General features: G+C 40.5%; 2 protein-coding genes across 10 annotated transcripts in view; both read right to left on the bottom strand.

Annotated features, from left to right (window-relative positions):
* The window catches only part of MGAT4C (MGAT4 family member C), a 412,384-nt gene that overhangs the window by 287,738 nt on the left and 105,329 nt on the right, over positions 1-19,317 (bottom strand). The gene's annotated exons all lie outside the window — the stretch shown is intronic.
* The window catches only part of LOC308193528 (uncharacterized protein), a 351,138-nt gene continuing 332,821 nt past the window's right edge, over positions 1,001-19,317 (bottom strand). Inside the window, exon 6 of the mRNA XM_080588350.1 lies at positions 1,001-13,548. Coding sequence (XP_080444476.1) covers positions 5,768-6,736 — 969 coding nt within the window. The 5' untranslated portion in view covers positions 6,737-13,548 and the 3' untranslated portion in view covers positions 1,001-5,767. The remainder of the gene's footprint in view (positions 13,549-19,317) is intronic.

Genomic DNA, 19,317 nt, shown 5'->3' with positions numbered 1-19,317 from the left:
CAGTTCAGTTTCATTTAAAAGGAATCTGTTCACCTGCATAAAGCCACCCTTTCCTGAACAACAGCCCAGTAAATGGAGATGAAAATGGATCCACTACAAAAACCACCACATACTTTAGTTACTTTGGTGTACTAACTTCAAACACAATAACTGTCAGAAAAGTTCCTTATCAGAGAAACATTTACATAAAAGTAAATGATACATTGTAGGTGCTCCAAAGAAATAGCAAAAGTCAAATTGTATATTTGTTATACATGAAATTTGTTAAATAACTAAGCTTTTTTAAAATCTGCGTGGAGAATTATGTACCAGCTGGGAAACTTACAAAACATTGGCAACTTTACTTTCTAATACACAAATAATTAAGATGACCTAAAATTAGTCTGACCTATACACTTCTGGCAACTGATGTGGGCTTATTCTCTTTTTAGATTTAAGGAGGCTTATGAAAAGTCTGAACTGCTAGATGAGGCATAAGCAATGTTTAAAAACTATTAAACTTAAAAACACTGATTGAGTTAAGCTCCATATAGCATACTATTACTGAATGTGCTTTTCCAAAGTCTGATTTAAAATAATCACTAACTCTCTATAACTTTAAAAATAATGTATCTTGGTTTGGAAGGAAGCTCTTTAAAAACACTTTACATAATAGATGCAAGCAGTACATATGTGGTACAAGCAGATGAAATAAAATTGATTTAAACCTGTCCCGGGAAATAGCATGCTTAAAATATAGACAATAGAAAATGACGAATAATAATAATTACATTGTATGTATGAATCACAGTAAAAAAAAAAAAAAAAAAAGGATTTTTTGGGGGGTCTTATGCCTTTTGTTTATTCATAAATAATTGTTTATTTCTGTGTAAGCAGTATTTCACCTTTCAGCGATTTTTGGTACGATAATTTATATTCAAAAATATTATTTTGTCTGAAACTTTTTCTCTGCTTATGTAGGCATTACAACATGGAAATAGAGACTGAAAGACTGTAATAGTGGTAGTATGTCATTGTTTTGTCTGGGACAGAATTAATTTTCTTTGTAAAAGCTCACACAATCTGTCTTTTGATTAAAAATGTGGGGATAATACACCATTTTTTTATTTTTTATTTTTTTTTAGTTGTTGTGAAGCAGTGCTTAAACAGAGCCAAGGAACTTTGCTTCTCAGGCTGCCCTGCCAGTGAAGAAGCTGGGCGTGCACAAGAAGTTGGGAGGGGACACAGCCAGGACAGCTGACCCAAACTAGCCAAAGAGATATTCCATACTACATGGCATCATGCTCAGCAATGAAGCTGGGGTAAAGAAGGCGGAAGAGGGTGACATTGGGCTTGATGGCATTTGTCTTCTTAAGAAAACATTCTATATGTTGAGTGCTGCTTTCCTGAAGTGGCTGCGCTCCTGCTTGCCAATGGGAGATAGTGAATAGAATCCTTGGTTTGCTTTGCTTATGCATGCTGCTTTTCCTTTATCTAGTAAACTGCCTTTATCTCAACCCATGAGTTCCCTCACTTTTACCTTGCCAATTCTCTCCTCCATCCCTGCTGGGGAAAGTGAGTGAGCAATTGTGTGGCACTTAGCTCCCTACAGGGGCTAAACCACTACAAAAGATGAGAAAACAAATTCAAAGATGGTTTTATAGAATCAATATCAAATGTAAATATTCAAATCAGATTTAGATTTCAAGTAAGCATTGTGCTGTGGGAGTGTGGCCATGGGGGTTGACAAGCCCCATGGTTGGTGATAACATCGGACTCTTAACGATGAGGCTACCAGGAATGTAAAGAGTTTAAGGGAACAAAGAAGGGTGATTCAGGAGACGCCTTGCTGTCTCTGACTGCTTGTTCTCCGGCCGTTAAGACATGGAAGTTTCTGGGTGTTTGCTGTTGCCGGGCAAAGTTGTTGACCAATGAATAGTTAGTGGAAAAATACTGCTGTAGAGCGAATGGTAAAAGAAGGGGGGCTGTCCTCAGTATAGGGAGTTGTAAGAGTTGAAGTTATGTCATGAATAAAGAAGTAGCAGTTACTGATCCTAAAAGAACCCTGGTGTCCGTGTGGTCTGTACACCACATTGTGCAACAGTTTGCTCTTCACATTATGCCAGCCCCATCTGGCTAAGATTTTATTATTCTTTTATTATATAGTTTTTCATAATTTTATCAGAAATTCTGATATATATAAATATATATATAATATTTTTTTTTTCAGAGAAATGGCAGTACATTTAAACTACAACAAGGCAGCTAATCTTCTCTAGGGAACCTGTTTTGGCAGGGGGGGTTGGACACGATGATCTCTTGAGGTCCTTTCCAACCCCTACAATTCTGTGATTCTGTGATATTATTGGAAACATGAGTGATTCTCCTTAAAACTGGAAACCTGCCATTCACGTCTTATTTTACATTTATATAATGTGAAAGTTAAAATTGATTTCCTCTTCTTAAAACATGTATTATTTTGGAAAGATTAATACCTTCCTTTCATATAAAACTATCAAATCAGGGATATCAAGACGTCCAACCAGTTCACAGTGTAGTAGCTTCATTATTTAAGTACAATTGTATGCCCACAGGTTCACAGAGCTTTCAGAGCATTTCAGAGCATTTCAGAGCTTTTCAGGCATCTCCTTATTTAGCCTGCAGTATCCTCTTACAGTACCCTATAATGTTGCTATCACACAATACCAAGGGTTTCAAGTCAGCCACATGTTATGAATTAATCCTATAGGGATCAGAAGCCCTCAATTAAAATCAGTAAAACCAGTAAGAAACAGTTTAGTGCCAAAGTGGAATGTTTAAACAGCCTGATTTCTAATTCGGTTTTCTCTCTTACATAAAGACATAACAAACTACTGGAAGTAGCTCGTGAAAAAAAAATCCATAAATAAATGAAACAGCCATTAAGATATAGGACATTTTCATTTAAACTGTTAGGTAGGAAAAAAAAAAGTTTTGGGGAAAAAGTAATTATTTTTTATTTTGTTATTATTAAAAAATATTTTTTATGGGGGAAATTTTGCTATATATATTCCAAACATAATTTTTGGCAAGATCAGGAAAGGCATTCATATGACAGATTATATGTATAATATATATATATATAATAGATGAATAGTGTTTCAATAGCTTCAGATTTCTTGAATTTGAAGTTTCTGTTCTATTTGATTTTGTGAGGAACTTCTCAACATTAAATTTCAGTTTTTAGATTGATTAGATCCGTAATTTAGAAATGAAATTCTGTAGGAATTGAACAGTATGAAAAGGGTATCCTAAAGTTCCATGATCATTTTCTCTTAATAATGATTCAATTAAATAATGTAATTAAGAAATACTAAGATGCTCCTATTATCCAAGTATCAATTGGAAAATTCATCCTAACTGAGATTTAAGATTTTTTTTTTCTTTACCACACTTCCAGTCTGTTAGAAAAGACTCGGAAGTTTTCAGGATATGCTCTCTTTAATACTAAAGGAAAGCCAATACCCTCAATGGTTTTCTGCATACTCTAGACATTTCTTAAGCCTCAGTGATGTATAAAATGCAAGATTGATGTCAAAAGCTAAGTAAATTTTCCTTTTTATGAGTTGGCTATGAGATTAAAGATGAAGTAAAGAGTATTAAAAGCATAGCATAGTCATTGAAAAGACAGGAAAGGATCCTGGTTAAATACCTGCAACATTTAAGTAGGAAACGTACCATTCTACATAATAAGATTTATTTTTTTTTTTAATGGACCACCATTTTAAGAATAATATTTTGAATTCCCCAGTCTTACTTTTAGCACAATGGTATAAAACAATCATCTGAGGGATACAGAAACATTCAGAAACGTTTTTGGATTTCTTAGTTACTATTATCATCCCTGTTGAGGATGGCAAAAGTTTATGTTCCAGTCACTTTCTTTCTCAGAAAGCACTTTCAAGTCTTAGCCAAAACACAAATAATTCTGGAGTAACTGGAGTTCAGACTGGATTGTACAACTCCAGAAAGTATTCTCTAGGGAGTATCAAACTAATTTATCTCAGAAGACAGACTTGTCACATGTTGTAGTACCTTGTGAGTTGGGTAACATCCTTCTCTAGAACTGTTATCATAGAATCATAGAATATCCCAAGTTGGAAGGGACCCATAAGGATCATCAAGTCCAACTCCTGGCACCGCACAGGTCTGCCCAAAAGTTTAGACCATGTAACTAAGTGCACAGTCCAATCTCTTCTTAAATCCACAGGCTTGGTGCAGTGACTACTTCACTGGGGAGCCTGTTCCAGTGTGCGACCACCCTCTCGGTGAAGAACCTCTTCCTGATGTCTAGCCTAAACTTCCCCTGCCTCAGCTTCACACTGTTCCCATGGGTCCTATCACTGGTGATAACAGAAAATAGGTCACCTGCCTCTCCACTCCCCCTCACGAGGAAGTTGTAGACTGCGATGAGGTCCCCACTCAGCCTCCTCTTCTCCAGGCTGAACAGGCCCAGTGACCTCAGCCGCTCCTCATATGTCTTCCCCTCCAGGCCCTTCACCATCTTCGTCGCCCTCCTCTGGACACTCTCCAACAGTTTAATGTCCTTTTTGTACTGCGGTGCCCAGAACTGCACACAGTACTCGAGGTGAGGCCGCACCAGCGCAGAGTAGAGTGGGACAATCGCTTCCCTCAACCGACTAGCAATGCCGTGCTTGATGCATCCCAGGATACGGTTGGCCCTCCTGGCTGCCAGGGCACACTGCTAGCTCATATTCAACTTGCTGTCAACCACAACCCCCAGATCTCTCTCTGCGGGGCTGCTCTCCAGCATCTCGTCGCCTAATCTGTACATATAGCCAGGGTTGCCCCGTCCCAGGTGCAGGACCCAGCACTTGCTTTTGTTAAACTTCATGTGGTTGGTGATCGCCCAGCTCTCCAATTGGTCCAGATCTCTCTGCAAGGCCTTTCCACCCTCATCCAAGTCCACAACTCCTCCAAGTTTAGTGTCATCAGCAAATTTGCTCAAAACACCTTCTAGTCCTACATCCAAATCATTTGTAAAAACATTGAAGAGGACTGGCCTTAAAATGGAGCCTTGAGGGACCCCACTAGTGACCATCTGCCAGCCAGATGTGGCCCCATTTACCACGACCCTTTGAGCCTTGCCCGTCAGCCAGTTGCTCACCCATCACATGATGCTTTTGTTTAGCTGTATGCTGGACATTTTGTCCAGTAGGATCCTACAGGAAACTGTGTCAAAAGCTTTGCTGAAGTCCAAAAAGATCACATCAGCTGGTTTTCATGATTGACTAGATGGGTGATCTTATCATAAAAGGAAATCAAATTTGTTAGCCAGGACCTCATGAACCCGTGTTGGCTGGGACCAATGACTGCATTGTCTCCCAGGTGCGCTTCAGTAACTTCAAGGATCATCCTCTCCATAATTTTACCAGGCACTGACGTGAGACTGACAGGCCTGTAATTGCTAGGGTCTTCTTTCTTACCCTTCTTGAAAATTGGTACAACATTTGACAGCTTCCAGTCCAATGGGACCTCTCCAGATTCCCAAGACCGTTGAAAAATAATTGAGAGATTTCCCGCAATTACATCAGCCAGCTCTTTAAGCACCCTGGGATGAATCCCATCCGGACCCATGGACTTGTATGGATCCAGGTGTAGGAGCAAATCGCACACACATTCAGGGTCGGTTGGGAGTTTGTCATTCCCACCGTCATGGTCCTCCAGCTCAGGGTACCCTGGGTCCCGAAGCCCATCATCAGTGTTGAAGACAGAGGCGAAGAAGGCGTTAAACGTCTCTGCTTTGCCTGCCTATGTCATTGTCTGTGAGGAGACCTTCCCCATCTAGTAGCGGACCTATGTTTTCTTTGGTTCTCCTTTTTCTGCTCACATATCTAAAAAAACCTTTTTTATTGTCTCCCACAGACATGGCCAGCCTCAACTCTAGTTGGGCTTTGGCCACACGAATTTTCTCCCTACAAACACGAACAGCATCCCTGTATTCCTTCCTCGTCGTCTGACCCTCCTTCCAGCAGCTGTACACTTCCTTTTTTCGCCTAAGCTCCAGTAGAAGATCCCTGGTCAGCCAGGCCAGCCTTCTGCCCCGCTTGCATGACTTCCGATATTTTGGAATCACCTGATGTTGTGCTTTTAGGAGACAGTGCTTAAAGATTGACCAGCACTGATGGACACCAATGCCTTCAAAAGCAGTTTCCCAGGGGACCTTGCTGACTAGTTCCCTGAGCAGTCTGAAGTCTGCTTTCCCCATATCCAGGGCTGAAGTTTTGGTGACAGTTTTCCTTCTGTCACCATAAATTCTAAACTCAACCACTTCATGGTCACTATGACCGAGACAGCCGCCAATTGCCATGTCTCCCACAGGACCCTCTCTGTTCTCCAGCAACAGATCTAGGAGGGCTCCTTTCCTAGTTGGCTCTCTTAGCACCTGCACCAAGATGTTATCATCTAGGTGCTTTATGAACCTCCTGGACTTGCTCGTTTCAGCCATGTGGTGATCCCAGTTGACGTCTGGCAAGTTGAAATCCCCTATAAGGACAAGGGGAGTTGATCTCGAGGCATCTCTTAGTTCTGCAAAGAATAATTCATCGGTGTTGTTGTCCTGGCCAGGTGGTCTGTAATAGACTCCCACAACGACATCCCCTTTATTTGTTTGTTCCTTAATCCTTACCCAGAGGCTCTCAACTTTGTCATCGCCAACTTGAAGTTCCACACGGTCCAGCCCATGTTTCACATGCATAGCCACCCTGCCACCTCGCCTCTTGAAAGGCCTGTAACCATCTATTGCAACACACCAGCCACAGGACTCACCCACCAGGTTTCGCTTATGCCGATGATATTGCAGCTGTGGGACTGGGCCAAGACTTCTAGCTCATCCATTTTATTCCTCATACTGCGTGCATTTGTGTAGAAGCACTTCAAATGCGCCTCCCTACATGCAGCACCTTGTGGAGCTGACCGAAGGGCCTCACTAGCACACAGTCCCTCTGATTCTAGCACACCATCCCTTAGCTCATCACCGGCGTGCCTGGTTTTATCCCCTTCCCCCTTTGACTCTAGTTTAAAGCCCTATCTATCAGCCCTGCCAACTCCTGAGCAAAAATCCTCACCCCTCTGTGAGAGAGGCGCATCCCAATTGGTGCCAGCAGGCCTGGTGTTGCGTAGACCTTCCCGTGATCAAAAAACCTGAAATTCTGCTGGTTGCACCAGTCCTGAAGCCACGTGTTAATGTGATGAGTCTGCTTGTCAGCATTGATCCTCCCCATCGGAAGGACAGAAGCAAACACAACCTGTGCCCCTGATCCTTTAAGTAGTCGCCCCAAAGCCCTGAAGTCCCTTTTGATCACTCTCGGACTTCTCGTTGCTACCTCATCATTACCAGCCTGATAGACCAGTAGCGGGTAGTAGTCGGTGGGCCGTACCAGGCGCTTGACTTTCTTAGCAAAAGTCTCTCATCCGAGCCCCAGGGAGGCAACAGACTTCCCTGTGGGTTGGGTCCGGTCGGCATATCGGGCCCTCTGTCCCTTTCAAAAGGGAGTCCCTCATGACAACAACCCTTCTTTCTTTTCTGACAGTTGATGTAGCAATGCGGGGGGTAGGTTGCCTTGCTTTAGGCACCCTCTCCAACTGGGACGGGCTTTCGTCTACTGCGTTGTTCTGACTGTCATGTTCTAGACCCTCACACCTGTTATATAAGGGTAGATGGGAAGGTGAGGTGGGCAGGGACAGGGCTCGCCTACCACCCCGAACACGAACCTGCCTCCATTCCCCCCCTTGGCTTAGGTCTCCTCCTACTGCCTGGCGGGATGAGGCAACTTTTGTCTTCTGCGTAGCGGGAGACACTTGTGCTGTGGCAGGCTCCTGAGTCTGTCTCAGAGAGGGTAGAGTACACCTCCACCAGTCAATTTCCCTCTCTGACTCCCTGATGCTCCTGAGCCTGCTCACCTCCTCCCAAAGCTCCGCTACCTGGCTGAGCAGCTCTTCAATCTGGGCACACCTCCCACAGGCATACTCCTCGCTGCTGCTGTTGGATACCGACAGAAGACTCAGGCACACCCTGCAGCCCAAGACCTGGATGGCTGCATGTTTCCCCGAGCCCTCTGTCTGAGTAGCCACATCAGTGACTGCGGCTGGAGAGGCTGCAAGAGATGCAGAGGCCATGGTTTTCTGCCTGGTTGATACCATGACGAGGCTCCTCACAGGCAGGTTACAAGTACCTAAGGGAAAGACCGCTGCAAAACAGCGGCGAGGGACCCTCCCTGCTTGCCCTGCCTGCACGCACTGCTGCGCAAACTGCCACACCCTGCCCTTCTGATGTGCCATGCCCTGTTTGCCCGCCCTGTTCACCACACTCCTGGTTGCTTGCACTCCCTAGGGGCTGCTTTTGAACAGCCGGGGAGGGGGCGCTGCTGGCTCCGCCTACACCTCCTCAGCCTCCCTCATGAGGGCTGCTGGGTCCTGGCAGCTCCCTCTGCTGCTTCGAGTGGCCTTGATGCCGGAAAAAAAAGCCCTGCCTGTCTCGACCCCCTGCTCCGCTGCAGAACGCGTGTGCCCCAGAGCCAATCGCCTTGGCAAGTGGCAAGTGTTCTTCAGGTTTATGACAGATATGCAAGAAATAAGAAAGTACTAATTATGCTGTTTTCTCCCTAAACAAACAACAACAACAACAACAAAATAGAAAAGATCAAACACATTTAATCTGATAGAGATACTAATCTTTGACCTTAGAAAGTGACAACTGTAAGGAAAATGGGAGATGCATAAGAAAAGAGCAAGCACACAGATATTCTGTCCCCCTGCCCCAGGGATATGTGGCTCAGAGACACCATGAGCCACAAACAGCATATCTCCCTTAAGTAACCCACAACAGATTTCTTTTTCATAGTTTTGTCTATGTGCTTTCTTAGTTTGTATGAATTTTCAACTCTTACAGCACCCTGGGGCAGAGACTTCCCAGCTTCTTAACATGGTCTGTGGAAAAGTCCCCTTGTGTTTCTTTGGTGCCTGCCAGCATATTTGGTGAGCATGGGGGTAGGGCACAGCCACATGACAGAGTGAACTACTGGCCCACTTCCCCACCCACTTGGGGCCACAGAACAGTATGACTCCACACTTGCCTCTCATGACCTCCAGTGTACTGAACTGGTGTGACTTCAGCAACTCTTCCCTTCCCTTCTCATCCTGCTTGCCCTTCTCTTTGTGGTTTCCAGCTCTGTGCTTGGCTTCAGAGGTAGGTGGTAGCATATTGAAAAAAAAAAAAAATCTAATCTGGAGAGGAAATACCCATTTCTAAGCCTGGCATGACACAAGTGTTTCCTTTATCATTCTTGGAATATTTCCTAAAGCTTGGAGTCAGTTTTTGTCTGTTTTCAAGAACTGGACTAAATTGCAACTGCGTTAAGATTTATTTTAAAACAGACCAGACCTCCTTGTTGTTGTTTATTTATTTATATTTTTTACTGGTGGGCATATGTTTTCTTCAAGATACCAGTTTAATGACATTAAAGTCTTCATAGAGGTCTAGACTGGTAATGATGCCTTAAATCTCATCTTATTATTTTAACTATTCAGGTTGTTCCATTTTTGATGTTAACCATGATTAACCGTAGGAGCTTATATATACATACCTCTCTCTCTCTCTCTCTCTCTCTCTCTCTCTCTCTCTCTCTCTCCCTCCCTCCCTCCCTCTCTTTCTCTCTCCCTCTCCCTCTCCCTCTCCCTCTCCCTCTCTCTCTCTCTCTCTCTCTCTCTCTCTCTCTCTCTCTCTCTTTTGCTGTTAATCTGCTGGATTTAAGATCATGTAACATTTAACATCATGTAACTGTCTTGCATGCAGTCAAAAGCTGCTTATTGTCTTATTGGTTGTCTGACCCAGGAAGCAGTCAAATATTAACTATACACTCTTCTTAATTCAGTGCATTGCTTTTGCACTGAAATAGCTATTCTCTGTTGTGTTATAAACACATTAGTTGATGATCTCATTTCAGTATTTCCATTTTGCAGTTATTTCCACCAGACTTCCATCATTGTGTTTAAATGAACCTATGTTTGCTCATGGTTTTGATAATTGTTGCTGTGTTTCATCTTTAAACGGGAGTTAATGGAGACTGCTTTTTGTTTTTTGTTTGCTTGTTTTTCTGAAAGTTGTGAAGATATGTTTTTTTTTTTTTTCTTTTCTTTACTGTAACTAATAATTTGTATTGCTTATTCTGTTTTGTTTAGGAGACCATTTATCACAAATGTTTTTAACCTTCCTGGTCAATCTATATTCTTCCTTCATACAGCACTTGAATTTTAAGACTGTCCCACTGTGTCTCCCTCTGATGTCCCTTATGTCAGGATTATAGAATCATAGAATTATTTAGGTTGGAAAACTCTAAGATCATCAAGTCCAACCATTAACCTAGTGCCAAGTATGTCCTTCAAGTGTTTCTAATAACGCTACCAACCTGCTCTGCAAACTCCAATACAACTTCTTATAAGTTTGTCCACAGGCTTTCTCTTGTCTCTTCCAAGATATGCCTATTATAGCTATATTTCCTGATTTATAGTATATATATCAGGAAATTGCTAAGTCACTTCCTACTACCCAGTTTTCTAATGATGTAATATCATATTTATAATATCTGTGAGAGCCTTGTACCTGTTTGACGTCAGTATTGTATCACCGAGGATTTCAGAATGTCACAAACTAGCCTGGATATAGCACAACTTTAAGTAAAGTATCACAGCCAAAATTATTTAATTCATATACATCCTTAGCATGCTGCTACTCCTGCATAATATTTCAGTGAATTCTTGGTAGCAATAATCCTATTTCAACAAGAATACTGCAGGTGAGATGGACTGTGCTTACTGAGCTCTCTGACAAGCCAGCTGCACTGTATACATTATCCTTTAATCTTTGAGTAACCTTTCACTTTTCTGTCTCTGGCATTTTGCAATCAATATTTGAAATCACTAGTTATGAACGGTGGCAACTCTAAACACAATGTTACATCCTTATATCCTTTTTTTTCTTTTTTTCTTTTTTTTTTTCTATGCAAACATAAATAATCTTGACATCTTTATATATTGTGATAGAATCACAGAATTGTTTGGGTTGGAATGGACCTTAAAGATCAGTTAGTTCCAACCCCCCTGCTGTAGACAGGGACACCTCCTATTAGACCAGTTTGCTCAAAGCCCTGTCCAAGCTGGCCTTAAACACTTTCAAGAATGGGGCATCCACAGTTTCTCTGTGCAACCTGCTCCAGTGCCTCACCACACTCTGAGTAAAGAATTTCTTCCTAAAATCTAATCTAAATCTTCCATCTTTTAGTTTAAAACCATTGTCTCTTGTCCTATGCACTCCCTGATAAAAGAGTCCCTCCCCAGCTTTTCTGTAGGCCCCCTTTAGGTACTGGAAGGCCGCTGTAAGGTCTCCCTGGAGCCTTCTCTTCTCCAGGCTGAACAACCCCAGCTCCCTCTACCTGTCTTCACAGGAGAGGAGCCCCAGCTTCTTGATCATCTTTGTGGCTCTCCCCTGGAATGATTCTAATAAGTTCTTGTCCTTCTTGGGCTGGGGGCCTCAGAGCTGAACTTAGAACTCCAGGTGGGGTCTCACAAGAGCAGAGTAGAGAGGGAGAATCACTTCCCTTGACATGCTGGCCACACTTCTAAGCCTAAGTACACATTGTACAAGCACAGAGAGCTAACTGTTCGATGACCTTATGTCTGCATTGCAAGAGGCATACTCTTGATGAAGCTCTGGTGCACATTTCCAGTCTTGGTTACACCAGGAGACAAAACAGTTTGAGTAGACCAGCAGTGAACACAAGTACTACCAGACTACCAGGTAAGGACAAAAGACATATTGCTGCAGAAACAAACCTCCCATATTATAAATCATGAAGGTTAGATAAACCAGAATGGTCTTTTGTTGTCAGGGTGAACCTCCAAAAGAAAACAGTCTCTCTTGAGAGACAAATTTGCTCCTGAGATTTTTGAGACCATAAAAGAGACATGTCTGTCCTCTACTGTATAGCTGCAATAAGGCTGTTTTGGCACTGGAGGACATCCAGTGGGAAAAGAAAAACCTATATGAGACCTACTCACCAAACATTTGACATTACTTACTAGGAAAGTAACTTCAGGTGTGGATCAGAAAAAAACGTGCTTATCAGGAAGAAGAGGAAAAAAAAAAAACTATAGTGGTACGTAGTTGGAGGAATAGATCCTTATTCTTTGGAGAAGTAGAGATAGACCTTTAGCCAGAGTGGACTACACAGTGACTTGTTGGATACAAATACTTCATAAAGAGGAGGGAAAGCAGGATGAGAAGGGAAGGAAAGAGTCGCTGAAGTCACACCAGTTCAGTACACTGGAGGTCATGAGGCTGCAAAAGGGGCAGGTGTGGAGCCATGCTGTTCCGTGGCCCCAAGTGGGTGGGGAAGTAGACCAGTAGTTCACTCTGTCATATGGCTGTGCCCTACCTCCTTGCTCACAAAACATAATGACTTATGGGGAGAAACTTGATGATGATATATAATGACAGAGATAACTTTTTCACCAAGAAATTACTACAGAACTAGATTTATTTGCCAAGTGGAAAATAATCAAAATAGATGATGTTGTTGCTTTTTTTTTTTTCTTACATCTTCTTTATCATGACCATTAAAAGTGTAATATGATTGGTTTAATTTATTATGTTTTGTCATGTTCACAGATATCTGGAATTTACATAATTATCCGTGCATAACTAGCATGTTTTGTGATCTTCTCAATCTTTTTGATATTATCATATAGTTGGTTGATTCTTCAGTGTTTATTTTGGAAAGGTTTTCCAGAATTCCATTTCTTTGAGGAATTCTTCCATTTTCTTCTAAATGTATAATTATTTTTTCCATTGATAATATTTTCTTTTAATGATTCTTCTTCATCAGAGCTTTCTTTCAGACATCAAAACTCCCTGCTTTTCCCATTCAAAGAGTGGCCATGAGTCAAGCGAAGAAAGAAATTTGAAATATTCTGACAAACCCACTTTTGGGGAAATGGAAGAGATTAATTAAGAGATTAACAGACCTCTCTTCTCAAAACAGTTTGTGTTAGCATCAAACATGTAGATGTGTAATCTGGATGAAGTGATGCCCTTACAAGCTTGAGAACCTGAGTGTCCTGGTTCCAGTTAGGACAGAGTTAATTTTCCCTCATAGTAGCTGGTAGGGTGCTATGTTTTGGATTAGGATGAGAAGAGCGCTGATAACATGCTGATGTTTTAATTGTTGCAGAGCAGTGTTTACACCAGGCCAAGGACTTTTCGGCTTCTCGCTCTGTCCTGCCAGCGAGCAGGCTGGGGGTGCAGCAGGAGCTGGGAGGGGACAGACCCAGGACAGCTGACCCAAACTGGCCAAAGGGGTATTCCATACCATCTGACGTCATGCTAAACAATAAATAGGGGTGGCTGGCCGGGGTGGGGGGCTATCTGCTCGGGGATAGGCTGGGCATCGGTCAGCGGGTGGTGAGCAATTGCATTGTGCATCACTTGTTTCTTACACATTATTATTATTAATACTATTATCATTATCACTATTATTATTATTATTGTTATTATTATATTCCTGTCTTAATAAACTGTCTCTATCTCAACTCACCGGCTTCACTTTCCCGTTTCTCTCCCCCATCCCAGAGAGGGAGGGGGGAGGGTGAGCGAACGGCTGTGTGGTGTTTAGCTGCCAGCCGGGTTAAACCACAACACTGAGCTAACTTGTTATATTATTTACCTAAAGTATTCATTTCTGAAGGTTAGAAATAAAATCACAGTAATCCAATACAATGTAAACCTATCTGGTGCTTTTTTTTTTTTTTTTTTTTTAACAAAAGCTTAACTCTCTTAAGTTTTTTAATACATTCTATTTAAATTGTACATATTTTTGAGAAAATATATATTCACTATTTTTCAAATGAAAAAAAACACTAGTGGCAACAGTACAGCTGCTGTTTCAACAGGTTGTATAATTTTTTTTTCTTGGTTTGTTGATGCCTCCACACTAGTAAAGTTGGTAGTGAGAATCTTCACTAATGTAATCAGTATGTCTACAGAAAAATGTGTTAAACGGAAAATTAGTTTTTTTTTTTTTGCTATCACATCCTCAAAAATTATCATTAGTGGTAGTATTTTTAATCAATTACAACATGGGAAGTTTATTAAAATGGCAGACATTGATTTGAAGTATGAAGTTTTCACTTTTTGCAAAAGAAACTATCAGCATTCATATTTTGTAAGAAGAAATTCAGTGTACTGATTGTATTTTGTATATTAATTTGTGGTTCTAATTATCTAATAGAAAATGTAGTAGTATTACTACTTACACTAAAATTAGATTATAAAAGTTAGTAAGAGCTATACTCCATGAAATAATCTAAACCTAATAATCTACTTTTGACCACTTCAATTGCACTTAGCACCAGTTTTGAATGGGCAAGAATTTAAGATGTTGAACTGTTATTTTTCGAAGCAAACATTCTGTGGTATGTTAATTTCTTTAATGGCTTCCTTCCCATTCAGGACAGTCTAGGAAGCCTCTCCAATGACTTAAATATTTTCAGCACAAGTTTTGTACTAAAAAACTCTCCCAAACATTTCATTCTGTTTTAGATATAGCTCTGGTGGGAAGAGATCAAAGATTTGATCTACAACATCCTGCACCTCTATCTTCCTGTGTCTTGAGACCAGCAAATTGGAAATGATTGCTAAAATCAAGCCGTGTAATTAGACAGCATAACATTTAATATACTCCTTTTGTCAGCTTGCCAGAAAGAGAATTTCAGCAAATGATACATTGCACCATGAAAAAACTATTTCAAACAAGCCTGTTAATGATGATAAATAAAGAACTTGTGCAAAACCAAGCAATTAATCCTTTGCAAGCTTTTCATTGAAGATACTATTAAGGAATCAAGAAATGCAAATACATACATAAACAAATCCTTTGTGAATATCCCACTTAAGGTTAGTGCGTTTTCTTGCAAATTCATCTATAGTTAGCTTTTTTCATATCATTTATTATTCACTAAAATATTGTTTTTATTTTAATAAAGAAACAATCCACAATCATTCATAGTGTCAGGAGTCGGTTAAAGAAAAATAAACATATCATCTTATTTTATTTTCTTATATACCCATAGATATTTCATTTTCTTTTCAGAGAATAGATATTGATTTATTTACTTATGAAACCACAGTGGTTTTTTTGTATCTGCTACAAGGGACAGAGCAGACTGCAATATTCTGGTCTTAATAATGCATTCAAAATAAAGGGGAATGGTAAGCAAAAATTTCTGCTGTATGTTGTAAAAAATGTGAAACGTCAAAAGGTTGTGGAAGAAAACCTGTCAGTAAACACTATTTTGAGTTACAGTCATGTAAAGCAATTTCTTGCTGTGCAGGCAGCTAAGTAGATCAGTGTATCAGCACAACAGAGGGTGGTATACATAGGAGTTTTCAGTTATTTTTTTGTTTTCCATAGATTCCCCGAATTATTCCCTGTTTGTATTATGGGCTGTGGCTAGAAGCTTAAAGTTTTTTGGTGGTGGTGTTTTGTTTTTTTTTTTTTTACTTGGCAAAGCAAAGCAGTTCAGATCTCAGTTTAGATCTCCCTCAGAGAGGATGAAAATCTTTTGGACATTTACTTTCCTGTCCCTGTCTCTTTGCACTTTTTTGGCCAGCAGGGCTAGGGAGGTGATTGTCCCCCTGTACTCGGCTCTGGTGAGGCCACACCTCGAGTACTGTGTTCAGTTTTGGGCCCCTCGCTACAAGAGGGACATCGAGGTGCTTGAGAGAGTCCAGAGAAGGGCAACGAAGCTGGTGAGGGGTCTGGAGAACAAGTCTTATGAGGAGCGGCTGAGGGAGCTGGGGTTGTTTAGCCTGGAGAAGAGGAGGCTCAGGGGAGACCTCATCGCTCTCTATAGGTACCTTAAAGGAGGCTGTATAGAGGTGGGGGTTGGTCTATTCTCCCACGTGCCTGGTGACAAGACGAGGGGGAATGGGCTAAAGTTGCGCCAGGGGAGGTTTAGGTTGGATGTTAGGAAGAACTTCTTTACTGAAAGGGTTGTTAGGCATTGGAATGGACTGCCCAGGGAGGTGGTTGAGTTGCCATCCCTGGAGGTCTTTAAAAGACGTTTAGATGTAGCCCTTAGTGATATGGTTTAGTGTAGGACTTGCTAGTGTTAGGGCAGAGGTTGGACTAGATGATCTTAGAGGTCTCTTCCAACCTAGACGATTCTGTGATTCTGTGATTCTGTGATTCTGTAAATCATATTAAATAAAAACCAATAATCAAAGTATGCATCACAAACTGTGGAATTCTTTTCCTCTGTGTAGTACAAAATAGATCTAAATCTTACCCAGTCTGGAATCAACATTTGCTGATTCACACCACACTTCTCTTGGTAGATCTTTCACACTGCAGAAGGTGTCATAGCATAAATTAATGTAGGTCACATATATCATCTGAAAGAAAAACTTTTTTTTTTTTTAATCTTATAGACCTGTTTTTTTTTCTTTGCTGTGTACTTGAACAACAAAACAATAAATGTAAAAAATGTTATGAAGCCTAAAGAAGTGGTATGATTGTTGGTTTTGGCAGTAGGACAAAAAAAGGATCTGTGATTTAGTGGAAGGTAGTATTAAACTGAAACGATCTTCAGTTTTTTGACTGTATCACGTTTCATATCTAAATAAACTTCAAGATGGTTCTAACTAATGCAATTGAAAGCTAGATCAAATGGAAACACTATGTCAGGTGAGGATGGTATCACTAGTGTATAGTTGACTAATTGCAGGTTTTTTTTTTTCTTTTGTCAGATATCTCTTAAAGAAAGATAAATCTGAGAGGTCAGGTTTTTCTAGAGTAAATGACTGGGAAATCAAAAATAGGAAGGGCACAATGGGAAAATTAATCAGTTCTGTCTTATTACAGCAAGAGTTGTAGCAAAAACTATAATGGAAATACACAGAAAAGTGCATTGGTCTTGGAAGCTGAGATTCCTTGTAATTGTAGACATTGATAGAGTAGAATCTGAGCATTAACACCTTATTTTTTCAGCTGAATACTTTAAAAGTTACTGAAAACACACAATCACAAAACTCTTGAGGTTGGAAAAGACTTCTGTAGATCATATGGTCTAAATCCTCTGCAGGGCCACGTAGAACCCATTGCCTGGGGACGTAGATGGCTTTTGACTGTCTCCAAGGATGGAGAAGGCTCCACAACCTCTCTAGGTGACTGGTAACCTATTCCAGTGCTCAGTCACCCTCACTGTTAAGAAAAAAAAAAAAAGAAAAAAAAAAGTTTTCTGATTTTTATGTGGAACTTCCTGTGTTTCTGTTTCTGCACATTGCCTCTTACCTTTTCACTGGACACATCTAGAAAGAGCCTGTCTCTGTCCTCTTTGCATCCTTCCTTCAGGTATTTGTACACATTGATAAGATCCCCCTGAGCCTTGAACATTGATTGAGCCTACACATTTATATATTCCTCCCAAGGGTGGACAGTCACAGCTCTCTTGGCCTCCTAGAAAGATAGGAGAGATGCTTCAGTCCCTTCATCATCTTTGTGACTCTATAATGGTAGCTCACCTCCTACTGGGTAACCCAAAACTGGATATACTATTGCAAATGTGGCTTCACCAATGTTGAGTAGAGGGAAGTATCACTTCCCTCAACATGCTGGAGATATTTTCTGTAGTGCAGTCCAGGACACCATTAGCCTTCTTTACAGCAAGGGCACACTGCTAGCTCATTTTCAGGTTGATGTCCACCAGGAACCCCATGTCCTTTTCTGCAGAGTTGCTTTCCAGCTCTGTGGCCCCCAGCATGTACTGGTGCATGGGGTTCTTCGTCTCCAGGTGTAGGAGTTTGCATCTCCCGTTGTTGAATATTCCTTTAATGAAGTTCCTGTCAGCTCATTTCTTTTGCCTGTTGTGGTCCTTCTGGATGATAGCATAACCCTCTGATCTATCAGCCACTCATCCCAGTTTTGGATCATCATCAAACTTACTAAGAAAACACTCTAACCCATTGACCAGACCATTAATAAAGACATTGAACAGGACTGGATTCAGTATTGAGCCACAGGGTACACTGCCGCTTACTGGCTAACAACTAGATTTCTTGCCACAAGTCAGCACCCTGTGGGCCCAGCCATTCAGACAGTTTTCAACCCATCTCACTGTTTCCTCATCTAGCTCATACTTCATCAACTTCTTTGTGAAGATTTTATGGCAGACAGTGTTGAAAACCTTAGAAGAATGACAAAGGATGATCCGATAGGAAAGATTCTGAATTCATTTCTCAATTTTGCTACACATCTTTCTTAAGTAATGGACAACTTCTTAATTTCTCTGTCCCTATATTTTGTTAAATAGAGGCAGTGATGCTTCTCTTTCTGCTGAGACCACATTTTTAGTAACAAATTCTTATTTTTGAAGCTTCCATTTATTATTTACTATTGTAACTTGAGTTATCATAAACTTGTATTAATATTATGCTTTTATAGACATTAATGCCAAAACTAACCACATTACATATTTCATTTTTTAAAATATTGCTTTTTGTGTTACTTTTATTTGTTTCTTCACAATTTCTAGTAGTATTTTCCAGTGATTCAGATACTTGTGTTGGGCTACATAGTAAAATGTTGGTCACCTAAAAGAAATTGTGAAAAACCCAGCATCTGTCTATTTAGTTGAAGAGAGTTATTATTTTCTATAAATGTTATTAATTTATTGCATGGTTAGTCTGGGAGATGGAAAAAGAATGGGTAGGGAGTATTCATAATGCATGTTCTCAACACAATATCTTTTAACACACATTTAATTATCCAAACCATTAATAAAAAACATTAGCCACTCTCTTTCTGTTTATTAAGAAAGAAATCTTCCTGACACATCTCTTACAGAGAATGATACATGCAAAATTAAATCCCTAATACATTAAACTCATAAACAACATGAAACCATTTTTAACCAGAGAGTTCTAGTGTAGTGGTTTAATCTCTATATATTTTCTGTTAATTTGCATGTAAGAGTAATGGGTTAAATAGAGCCAAAGCAAAACAGATACCTCACCAGATTCTGTACTATATAGTCACAAGCACAAATTTTGAACAGCTGAAGAATGTGCTGTGAAATAAATATACCATCCTGTGTCAGCGGAGGACTGAGAGGACAACTGATAGGGGAAGAAGTTTTTAAATTTGGAGGTAAGGAATATTTTTGCTCTGGCTCTAAAGTTAGTAAAAAGATTATTATTTTGAGGGGGTTGAGGGAGATTCACTATAA

This window comes from Anser brachyrhynchus, assembly GCF_964034855.1.
Source record: "Anser brachyrhynchus genome assembly, chromosome: 1".
NCBI classification, from domain to species: domain Eukaryota; kingdom Metazoa; phylum Chordata; class Aves; order Anseriformes; family Anatidae; genus Anser; species Anser brachyrhynchus.
This window is presented reverse-complemented; position numbering and strand designations above follow the sequence as displayed.